Consider the following 12113-nt stretch of genomic DNA (forward strand, 5'->3'; position numbering starts at 1 on the left):
TCGCACTGATACTCAAAGTGGTTGACACTCCTATCAGGAAGTGTGCGTCCCTGAGGTTTGTCTGCTTGCCAGGATGTTCACAGACTCTCCTCACCCATTGGGCTTAAACTTTTGTATTTAAAGACAAGAGCATGGAAGCCTGCAGGTTACCTGAATAAATTAACTCCAACTTGGCTCTGCTGATTCCCAGTATAGGACCTACTGGCCCATACTTAAGGGGTTTGAAATCCTATATTGGAAATTGTGGGAAATATGGGTACTTATGACCAAATAAACAGAGCCCGTACTCATGACAGGAATCAAAGATCAATTAGTAAGTAATATTCCTACCATGGATTCCTATTGGGAAAGCAGAGGCTAATGCAGCCCACCAATTTAGCAAATAAAACACCCATGAGCAGCTTCTAAGAGGACCGAGGCCAGGGAGAGTGGTTATTTATTGGAAAGCAAGACCCTGTAATTGCAAAGCTAAAGAGTAGCTTGAGGTTCCCAAAGTGGCTTTTCTGTGGCTTTGTTCAAGTAGTATAACTCCACCCTTGAAATGTTTGTGGCAAAGTTCCAGTAAACTTGACTTTTCCATGCTTTGGCACAAGAAGTAAACATATTAACCAAGGATACCAGTCCTGTCAGACTGAAGAAAGCGTTCAGAAAATGCTGCAGCCATGGTGAGGGGACAGAGCAGCAGAAAAGCCCAAGGCTTGGCAAAGGTCTTAGCAATGGCTCTTGGGTCTCAGCAGTGTAGGTTTTGTAAATAGCAGGAGGAAAACCAAGTGCTTTTTCATGAAGAAGCAGGAAGCTCTCTGAGCTGATAGCAATCTTCACTGAGTGCTAAGAGACAGCCTTTTATCAGGGGAGGAGCCCAGCAGTGGAGTCTAGAGACTTTGCCCCTCCATCTGAGTCTGTCCGCTGACGGTGACCTTGGGTGATCTTGCTGACTCAACAGCAATGGTGCATCTCCCTCGCTTTGAGTTGCACCGACTAGGTTGTACTTTGGGGTTTAGTGAGAGCTTCCCAGTCCGTCTCTCTCCTGCTAGACAACAACTTTTTTTTTTCAGGTCTGGAACTCAACCTATGAGCAATTTTTGAGTCACTAAGGCCTAGGGCAGCACTTTGTGGGCAGTCATGTCCATACAGGAGACAGCCACCACACCTTCCCAACAACTAAATTGTAACATGAGGAATTGTTACCATTTAAGAAGGGCAACTTTGAAGATGCAAAGAGAACTCTCAAGGGTGTCCTAAGAATGAGAGAATATCCGAGAAGAAAGTACTGGGAGGAACACCTGTCTGTGGCTGGCTGAGGTGCAGACTCTCCTGGAGAAGGGATGATTATGGGGGCCCATAGGATAGCAGAGACCAAAGCCAGGCAGTAGACAGCCCTCTGGCAAGATGAGGTTGGTGGACAAGTATGTGGAGGTTGTCAGGATGCACTGCTCATATACAGCCTGGTGCACACAGTGCTTCAGTAGAGAGGGCATGAAGAAGTGGTTCCTGGGGCCGTGCCAGGGCTGCAAGGTCACTGAGCATTTCTGCCCTCCAGGTTCTGAAGCTGCCTCTACCTACAGATCATGCCCCTGGGGCAGTGCCAAACCTGGGAGAGCCAGCCACTTCTCCCTGGAGTGTCCCTCTAGCGCCCTCTACTGACAAGGCTTAGTGCCAGACTCATTATAAGGAAGAATCCTTTAGGGGGTCCAGTCCATTGTCTGGGAATTGGGACAGAAGATGAATTTCCAGCCAAAAGGCAGTAATGTGGTAATGGACACAATGGGTGGTCAGAAGCCCTCCCGTTAAATTAGGTAAAGCCATATAACCTGTCGACAGCTCCTGTCACCCCCCAACTCTTCTCCTTTGTTTGGATGTTGTAAGTTTTAACCCCAATGCATGGGAAAGTTCTTTAGTCATTTATTCCTTAGGAACTCATATCCCCCCAGAATGTTCAGTGTTGCCTTGTTAATGAGTTTCATGTCTTCCTTCTCTTGCGTCACACTTTAGTGAGACAGAGACAGCCTCTGAGGGTCAGTGTGGCCTTTCACAGCTGATTTCTCCGCTCAGCCTTGAACTTGTTTCATTCCAAGACAATCCACCTGTCCCTCCCAAATGCATTCAGAGAGTCTCCAAGCGCTTGACTTCAAATGGCAGCGAAAGGAACCAGTCTTTCTCTGCCTTTAAGAGCAAGCGAGAGGCAGAGGCCGGCTCAGGCCAAACTGAGGAGTTGACTTCCTTGGATAGATTTGAAGATTTCACTCACCAAAGTAGGCAATAGAACAGGGAACCAATTTGGAGAATCTTGACCAGCCCATGTGTGATTCAGAAAGAGCTAGAAGTTTCCATTGGAGAAGCCAACCATAAAGGCAACATATAGTCTCCCCAACATTGTCTGGTGGCGTGTCATCACTGTTGATAGGCCCCCAAATGTGACTCAGGACAAAGTTCTTTGACCTCAACCTCCGTGCCCTTGTAAAAATATTCTCTTCTGAAGGGTCTGTTGTAAGTAGTATTTCCTGGGGGTTGCAGCATAACACTGAGTTCCTGAAAGGCTGGAGTGATTTGCATGGCTTAACCTGTTACCGTCCTTCCAAAAGAGAAGTCCAGAAAGATGACAGGGAGAAAACCTAGAGATACTGTAGTTGCATACTGTGCCTGTATATTGTGGCTGTGTTGCCTTTATGTGTATGTGTGTGGCAAGGGGTGGGCACTCTGGACCAGTCAAACCGCAAGGAGGCTGGCAGGAAGCAGTATCAGTATGTTACCATGCCAAACCTCGCGGCCCCTGCGTTGGCCAAGGACACGGCTCTCTTAGGTCATCAAGAAAAACACACGCATTTTAACTTGCATCGTAGGATGATGGCTTCTTGTCCTCTTTTTTTGTGTGTGTGCTTATCTCTGTTTCTCTGTTCTGAGTGTGTATTATTTGTGAAATTAAATCTATATGAATATTTTCGTGAAAACACAGATACACCTTTTTTCTTCTCTAAATCCTTGGCCGGCACACTGCTTTTTGTTCGGCCTTGTCACTCCCCCTGTATTGATTCACCGCCAAAAAACGGCAGACTGCAGTTTGGGAAGAGATTTTTTTTTTTTTCAAGAGATTCATTTCCTCACTCCTGAACTTCTAAAAACAGCCAACTTTTTCTCTTACCGCTCACCAAGTGGTGATTGATGCTACACCTGCCTCTGATGTGACAAAACCTCAGCGATGCATAAAAAACCTTTTGATGATTCTCGCACGCTCTGTGGCTGGTGGAAGCTTTAACCAGGAGCTCTGTGAGGATGCTTTGCAGGGTGCCCTTCTGCCTCGGGCACAATGATGCCAACCCAACGGGGACCTTGGAGGGCACCACCTGGCATCAGTAATCTTTGATATGTTGCTCTGCTCTTTTCAGATTTTTGACAATGAAGCCAAAGACCTGGAGAGAGAAGTTTGCTTTATTGATATTGCCTGTGATGAAATTCCAGAACGTTACTACAAAGAATCGGAGGTAAGCAAGAGGTGGGGTGACATGGGACAGAGAGTCATGTGTTCATTCATTCAACAGAAGTTTGTGTAGGAGACTTCCTTCCGGTGGAGTTCTCATCTTGCAGGGGTTTTTAACATAGTTCTCAAAATGAAGTCCTCGCTCCCCAGGAGCCAGCACCAGCCCTTGCTGCCGCTCAGTGTTGATGGCCATTTCCTGCCCCCAGATTGGCCGTCGCTCTGGACAGTGTCAGTATTTGAAGAGCTGAGCCGTCCAGCACCCCAGTCCAGCTCACCAGCCGCACACTCTGGAGGGTGCAAGAACCATGCTTATTTATATCCCTCGGGTTTTAATACAAAGAAAATCCTCAATCAGTTTTTGAAACTTTGATGGCTCATCTTAGCCCAGAACCCATTTTGGAATAACGAAGCTTTTCCTTTCTTCTCTTGTGGCTGAAAATAGCATTCTCTACGGTCGTTCGATCGGTCACTGTTCTAGCTAGAAGCCCTCCTTTGCTTTAGTTCTACGTTGGTACAGGCAGCCATTTGTATCCCATTAGCATTTTATTAATGACTGCCGGTGGCTGAGTGACCCCCCTGTAAATATCACTTGGGCCCTGCTATGACACCAGGTGCAGGCTAGTTCAGTTGTTTAGCAACGTGCAGCCAATTGCAGTATGTTTGGAATCGAGGCCCCAGATTCGTCCTTGAGCCATAACACATGGACCTGGAAACTCTTCTCTCGGATTCATTCAAGCTGATTGAAGAAGAGAGAATAGGTAATCCTGGGCGAAGGGAACTGTACCCTTCCTGAGACCAGGCTCGCCCTGGGGCCCGGGGTTTTTGCTTCGACACTGTGTGAGTCGTTTGCTGTATAAGCCATACCTGATCTTGGCAGTTGTGTCCTTTCCAGCTGCTGTTCCTTAGAGAGCTGGGGACACAAGCAGCTGGCATGGATCACTCTGCATCATGCACATTGACCCCAAGCCGAGCACTGATACCATGCTCTGCAGCCAGCCAAAACACTCCGGAGGAGAAGAAAAAGAAAAAGATTTGTTATTTTCTATTTGAAAGGCAGAGTTACAGAGAGAGAGAGAAAGAGATCTTGCATCCGTCACTTTACTCCCCCAAATAACAGTAACCCAGGCCAAAAGCCAGGAGCCTGCTTTCCCTGGTGCATCAGTTGGAAACCGGATTAGAAGTGGAGTTGCCAGGACTGAAACCAGTGCCCATATGGGATGCTGGCATTCCAGGTGGCGGCTTAACTTGCTATACCACATGCCGGCTCCAAGATACAGCTACCATGTCAGGCCAAAGCCACCAGTACTTGGAGGACTTCAGTGACATGCAAGGTTTCTTACCAAGCCATCTCTCCTGTCTCTCCTTGGGCCCTGGGAGCTCTGTCCTACCCAGAGCCCTGGGCCTTTTAGGTTCTGAACTCGTCTCAGCCCTTCTTCTTGGAGACCGGGGCTCAGAACCAGCCTGGCTCCCAGGGAGCTCTGTCCTGGCTTAGTGGAAGTCCCAGGATAGACAGGTTACGTGAACAGAGAAGTCCACAAGGCTGGCTCTGAGTCAGCAGGTGCCTGGCTTATTGCCCTGTGCTTTGTGACCCCAAGATCTGCCACCAGAAAGTGACTTTTCTTTGACCTAGACCTTTGAGGATCTATCTCTTCCTTCAGGCCTTGCAGGGTCACCCGTGAAGCTGTTTGTCCTCGCTGTCTGGGTCATAGTGTTTCCCAGCTACAGTGTCATCGAGGAAATGAGAGATGATTAGTCACCCATGCACCAAGTGTTTGCCGGGCAGTCAGCGGGTATCGCCTACAGTGTTCAGGTGGAGACATTGCAATGAACAAAGGAGATGCTAAGGATTCCTCCCCTGGGGACCCTTCCACTTCAGCAGAGCAGCCACACAATACAGATGTAAGCAGAAAGGTGGATAGGGAGCTATGAGTCACACGTGCAAGCAGGAAGGGAACAGAGAGAGACTAAAATGAGAAACTCAGCATAAGACTCTGTGAGCAGCAGAAATGTTCCAGAAGGAAAGGGGGTGATGCCAAGACCATCAGGATGAAGAGAGGGGACAGTCTTGCGGGTGGGGGCAAACGTGTGGCAGTGATGAACTGAAAGAAGGCCCGGGTGGTGGCAGCAGCACAAAGAAGAGCTTAGGAAGAGGGGAGGGGCTGTTTGGAAGGCCCTAGAAGTGTATCCGAGGGCAAGCTAAAGAAATGGAAGCCAGGGTGCCACTGTTGCGGCTGGGAAGGCCATAGCCTGTGATGGCAGCATCCCATGTACTCCTGGCTGCTCCACTTGCAATCCATCTTCCTGCTCATGCTCCTGAGAAGGCAGAGAAAAGTGGCCCAATTACATGGACCCCTGATACCCACAAGGGCGACCACGATGGAGTTCCTGGCTCCAGTTTTAGTTTGACCCAGACCTAACTGTTGTGATAATTTGGGGAGTGAATCATTGAATGAAAGATCTACCTCTCTGTGTCCCTTTCTTTCTTTTGCGCTTGCCTGTTAAATAAGTATTTTTTAAAATAAGAAATGGAATTCAGAACATCAAATGATCTGATGTGTGCCTTTCAAAGATTGCAGCGAGCGGAGAATACACTGAAGAAAAGCCAAGTGGAAGGCAGGAGACCCTGGAGGTCACTGGAGTGCTGGCCTTGTGGTTACTCAGGTTTCAGATGGCTTGACCCAGAGGATTGCCACAAAGATGGAGAGGAGTCGGGGTGACCCTGAGCACCCCGGCTTGAGCAGCGGGTAGATGTAGGTGCTATTGAGTGAGATGGGAATTTGAGAAAGATGGCTGGAATTTCTGGTGCTAATGAAAAATGAACTTAGAGCTTCACTGAGCATCCGAGCTGGAGGCGACTTTGAGAGCATTTGGCAGGCAGAAGATGTTTAGAATCCTGGGAAGAGAAAGCAGGATGTGTAGCAGAGAAGGGGGCTCAGGCCTGAGCCTGAAAGGCTGGCAGCATTTGGAGGGCAGGAAGGGGGTCGGGTGGCACCAGAAATCTGCCACACATTGGTCAGAGAGGTGAGAAGCAAACCAGGAGGGTGCATCAAAGAATATCGGGTGTGGGAGGAAGACGGAGACCCATTGTGTTAATTGCCGCTGAGTGAGCAAGTCAGCTGGAATGGAAAACCAAATGGAAATAGATGGATGTATGGAAAATGGACTTCTAGAACAGTCCCAGTGTGGGCGGGAGGGGTGGTGATTTTACCCCACAGGATGCTTGGCAGTGCTGGGGACATCTTAGGTTTTCACAACTTGAGGGGTTTCTACCATTGTCTAGAGGGTGGAAGCAGCCAGGAATTCCACCCAGCAGCCATAAAGCACAGCTCACCCCTCACAACAAAAAATTAACTGGTCCAAATGTCAAAAGCACTAAGACTGGGAAAGCCTGCCCCCAAAGGGAACAAATGGAACCGTGGGTTTAGCTCTCGTGCTCAGAGACATTCCTGAAGGTCCCTGAGTCTTCGGGCTACTACATGGATGTGAAAGAAGGGAACACCCCCTGACCCGGGGCTGAGCTCCGCCCAGTATTGCCCCCCAAAAGAGGGCTTGCCTGTGTCACAGGTTGCCTTCTTTATTCACAGACCTGGCAGTTAACCATAAAGGGTTACTGGCAACCTCAGGAGCCTGCCATTAAACCCGAGACCAAACACATATTCCACATCCCCCTCCCCCACAGGCCAGCCCTACCCTCATTTGACTGCCTGAATCCTAGGCTGTAATCAACCCACCTTAGAGAGAGAGACCCAGGGACCCTGAATCAGAGCAAAAACCAATTCAGAAGGGGAGACTTTTCTAAATCAAATCCTATAGAGCACACTGTAAATAATGAGCATCCTCCTCCCTATGCCCCCACTGCACGAGTTTCCTTCGAAAATGATACCTGACCTCATCATTCACTGCCCTCTGGCAGGGTTCAGCTCAAGTGCAACTTCCCCCTTGTGAAGCCATCTTTTTCCCACCTCCCTAGCACCCCTCCCCGGGCTTGCTGCACCCCTGACCCATAGCCTGGAGGCCAGTGCCATTGTGGGCCAAGACTTCTAGACCATGCTAACTGATGCCAACTCAGAGTAGTAATGTCATGACTTCCAAAAAAGATACCCCATCTGAGTGGCCCTTCCACACCAGCACTGGGCAGCCCTCACTCAGGGTTGTTGAATGAATGAGTGAAGGCAGGGGGTATTTGTCTCTTCATTGACAATTGTGGGTGCCATCTGAGAAGATGGATTTGCTGCTGTTGAGCCAGCACTTGTAAATCAGTCTTTTTTTTTTTTAATCTAAAGCGTATGGCTTTATGAGCACACTTCCTTCCAAGCCATCTCTGCAAGTTGACTGTGTCAGCAGCAGAAATAGGAGCACATTTTCTGCAGAGCGCGCCAGAGCTCTGGGGTGGAAGGCAGGGAGAGTGGGGGAAGGTGACTGCACCCCGAGATTATTTTGATACCGCTGAATCAAGAGCAGGGTTATCTGGGGCACTCCTCGCCACCCAGCTGCCATCACACATGGTGCCAGCGGGGCCAAAGGAGGGGATGGCGACACTTTTTTTTTTCTCATTTCTCCCTGGAAACCTCTAAGCTACATAGTCAAGAATGCCTCTCTTGCTAAGGTGACCAGAGCTGGGAATTTTCCACTGGCGGGTGACCTTCTGCCTGGCAGCCCTTGTGCCACTACTAACCAAGGACACTCTGGGGACTCGAGATCAGCTGATGGTCCCTGCCCGGCACTCCTTAGTCTTATTTTTGCAGTGCTGCTGTTTGCTATCCAAATTGAGGACCTGAGCTACAGCTCCCCAGAGCCACTTAGCTTGAGGTCTCATTCTTGTATCCACTGGAGGACCCTGCAGGCCTGTGTTGTTGTTGGAAAGGAAAAAAAAGAGAGAGAGATCAGTGCGAGTTCTTGTGCAAAGAGAGCCAGCCATGTGTGGGCATAGACCAACAGGCCCCAGTCCTCCCTGCCCCCACCCCAGGAGAGACCCGGCTTCTTTTGCACCAAGTCACATGGGCAGCGTTCATCAGCCCCGGCCGAGCAGCAGGCCAGGGAGAAGCCGAAATCCAAGCAGGCTGTACTTGTTATGCATTGGATACGCCAAGATTCCCATCCCAACTCTTTGATGCTCTGCCAAGATTTCAAGGTGACGATCCCAACGGAGGACTGAGGAACTCTGGGCCATGAGTTTTGGCAGGCCTGCTAGGATGAGACTGTCCTAGGAAGTTGGAACAGGCAGTTAACAGATTGTAGGAGCAAACCTTGAAACCTGGTCCAGCCTGGAGAGCAGGAGAGTCTGCAAGTCTGCTCTGAGATAGCCAACTTCAGGGCCGTGAGTGTTGCCCAAGGTCAAGTGCCAGTACTCCTCCCTGAGTCTTGGCAGGTGCTCTCCAACTTTGGCCTCCACCCCACGCAGGGGGTGACCAGAGGCAGTGGCACCAAAGGTGCTACTACCACCTGTCGCTCTCCCCAGGACGTAAGTTGTGCTTGTGTAGGGCGTGCATGGCTGCTATGTTCTCAGACATGCCTCCTTGCCCCGCTAGAGCACGTTTAGAAGCAGGAGATACTTTTTTGTGCTTTGGACTTTCAAATCATCATAGATTTATGACCAAGGAAAGCACAGGAGTCTTTCACTCAGTGGATCTCAAATGGGGGCAATTTTGTCCTGCCCCCTCCTAGAGGACCTCCCCTCCCCCGCCCAGGGACATCTAGCAAGATCTTAGATTGGGTCTGGAGAGTTTTTGAAGAATCTTGAAGAATAAGACTCATTCATGAATTTCTTTAGTTAGCATTTGTTTGTTTATTGTGTATCAGCTGGGTGCAAAGACAAGAAAGGATCCACTTTGAAAGGGTTTACTCTCTACCACGTTTTGTCCTTGACCTTCTTGTCACAGATAAGCAAATTGCTCTCACCCCTCATTTGGGAGGGTGCCAAGGCTTCTCCATCTTGTCTGTGATAAACAGAGCATGGTCATGTTCATGCTAGTTGAACATAGGCAGCAGCAAAGAAGGGAGGATAGCTGGGGACTGTTGCAGAAGCTGGAATCCTGCAGCGGTTGAATTGGGCAATTCAGAGACACGTTTCAGACAAGGTTTGATGGAGAGCTTGGCTTAGCAAGGAACAGCAAAGGTGAACCTTTCAAACTCAGCCTCCAGGTGCCTGGATCCAGCTCTTCCTGGCCCAAGACATCCCTGGCCATCCATTCATTGGCCATGTTAATCTAAATATCTGTTGGGTTGTCTCTTATGGAACAGAGAACAGAACAAGAAGAGATACATCTAACTCGCCCAGTCGCTGTCACAGGTGAGAGATTAAATGCTGTTTGCTAAGTACAATGGGCTCCAAATGGAAAACAGAGAGGACAAGCAAGTAAATATTGGCCTTTGTAGCTGAACCCTTTAGTGCAGAGTGCTTCTTCAAACCACTCAGCTCCCTCATATTCAAAATATTTTCCTTTTGGTCTGCATCTTGGCAGTTGAGGATGGTAAAGACTTTTCAATGATCTCCAAGTGGCCAGGCTTCCCGCAGCCGCCTCGTGCCAAGGTGCGTGGTGAATTCAGTTTGCCACTGTGCTGTTTTTGTCACTTTTTGCCTCCCTTCCCTCAGTCCATCTGTTGTTTTCTGAGAGTAACACTGCTGTTTTGCACTGGCTTCCAGCTCTCTGGGGGCTGCGTGTCTCCCGGTTAATAAGTGTTCTCACTGCAACAGGGGGAGATTGGGGAGAAAAGTCTCCATGGGCAAGAGAGCCCCCAGTGAGAGCCTTGGAAATGGGTGGCGAAGCCTGCAAATGAGAGAGCTCAGAGGAATGGTTCCCAGCAGCTGTGGCAGCCGTGCAGCGCCCTGCGCCTGCTCTCCTTTAGGCTCCCACTGATGCCAAGGCTGTTGGAAATTGAGAGAGAAGCCCTTGGCAGTGGCCTCAGGATGTGGACCCTTGCAGTAGACCATGGGAGAAGCCCCATGCAAGAAGGAGAGCACTTTTCATTACACCTGCTTTCCCAGGTGCTGGAGCAACAATGCAGAAGCCATTTCCCCCAGAGTTCTGCTTCTGTTGGCTTCAAAGCAGGGTGGCGGCATCAGTACCGACACCCTCCTGTGTAGCAGGGGTGGGCAGAACTGAGACCCTCTCTTGGGAAGCTGGCTTGTTTTATCTTTGTCCCTCTACTCCTTCACAAGCTGGACCCCATCCTGCATGTCTGTCTGAAGTGATGCCATGGAAAGGCAGCAGGTCTCAGACCCAGCAAGTGATGTTTGGGTAGATTCCTCTGAATGGGAGCAGCCTGACCTGATAGGCATCATCTCTGGAAAGCTTTAGGATGAATCCATCCACGTGGCTGTGTGTGGTTTATTCTCCTAAAACCCACAGTCATCACCAGAAAACTGAGGTGTGGGTAGCTCTGGACATAAGAGGTCAGAGGTACTGGGGAGAAGGTGCTATCTGTATCTGAGCCTTTGGAAAAAGGGCTTGTCCTAATTCAGTTGCTCACAAGTTAATACGTGATCTCTGTTTCAAAAACTTCAGTGTGCTACCAACAAGTAGCAGCAAGAGAGTAGCTCTCTTGGGAGACCACATCACAGAAATTGCTGCTAGTAAAGTGTTTATGGTGTCTAAATGTAAATGGAAGACCTAAATAGCATTATTCTAGAAAATGAGACTCACATTGTGCAACACACCACTGTGCAACAGGCATTATTTCACTCTCCAAAGCTTAACATTTTTCTGAGGCAGCGCATGCCTCAAGCAGGTTGCTAGTGGCTGTATCGTATGCCACTGTCAGGCAGTGCCATTTTTGTGCCATTCTTCACTTGGAAGATATTGAAAACAGTGTTTCCATTCTTTTGCTATTGCCAAAAGCAATATTCGTAGATATACTTTTAATGATTTTACCTATTAGGGAGAAAGACAGAAAAGATCTACCCTCCTCTGGTTCACTCCCTCAAGTACCTACAACAGCCAGGGTACCAAAGCTAAGAACCAGTAACTCAATCCAGGTCTCTCACAGGGATGGCAAGGACCCAATTGCTGAGCCATCATCATCACTGCCTACTAGGTTCCTCATTAGCAAGAAACTTGAGTCAGGAACTGGAGCCAGGTCCCATTACTCCAGGATGCTGGCCATACAGGTCATAGACTCACCCGTCTCAGATACATTTTGAGTGTTCTAATATTTCTGTAGAATCAATTCTGGAAGAGAAATATTGATCCAGTGGGAAGATGGCTTTAAGTCTTCCCAGATAGGGCCAAGTTGCCTTCACTTAAATTACCTTCTGACTCATGCTTGTATGGGAGCACACTAAGGTTTGAACATAAGTGAGACTAAAGAGGCAGTGTAGAAAATAGAGCAAAGGTAAGGCATCCCAGTGCATATTCATGAGTCAATGAATAACTCTTTGACCTTGAATGTCAAGCCAAAGAGTTTGGACTTTATTCTGCCAGTAGCAAAAGGCTTTCAAAGTAAGGGTCACATCTGGGATGCAAAGGGACTCCATTTGGGGCCTGACCAGAGGGGCTGGTTTTCATGGGGCGGTGAGGGTAGGCTCCCCAACATTCAGTGGTTTTGAACTGTCCAACTCCATTAGCCACTCCTTTCCCTCTCTGCTTCCCTCTTTCACTGGCAAATTTGCACTCTGCCATCTTGGCAATAACCGTTTGAG

General features: G+C 48.9%; 1 protein-coding gene across 1 annotated transcript in view; it reads left to right on the forward strand.

The window, feature by feature from the left end:
- PITPNC1 (phosphatidylinositol transfer protein cytoplasmic 1) overlaps positions 1 to 12113 on the forward strand; it is a 231914-nt gene that overhangs the window by 180737 nt on the left and 39064 nt on the right. Inside the window, exon 6 of the mRNA XM_004592974.2 lies at positions 3384 to 3479. Coding sequence (XP_004593031.1) covers positions 3384 to 3479 — 96 coding nt within the window. The remainder of the gene's footprint in view (positions 1 to 3383; positions 3480 to 12113) is intronic.

Source organism: Ochotona princeps, chromosome 17, assembly GCF_030435755.1.
Source record: "Ochotona princeps isolate mOchPri1 chromosome 17, mOchPri1.hap1, whole genome shotgun sequence".
Lineage (NCBI taxonomy): Eukaryota > Metazoa > Chordata > Mammalia > Lagomorpha > Ochotonidae > Ochotona > Ochotona princeps.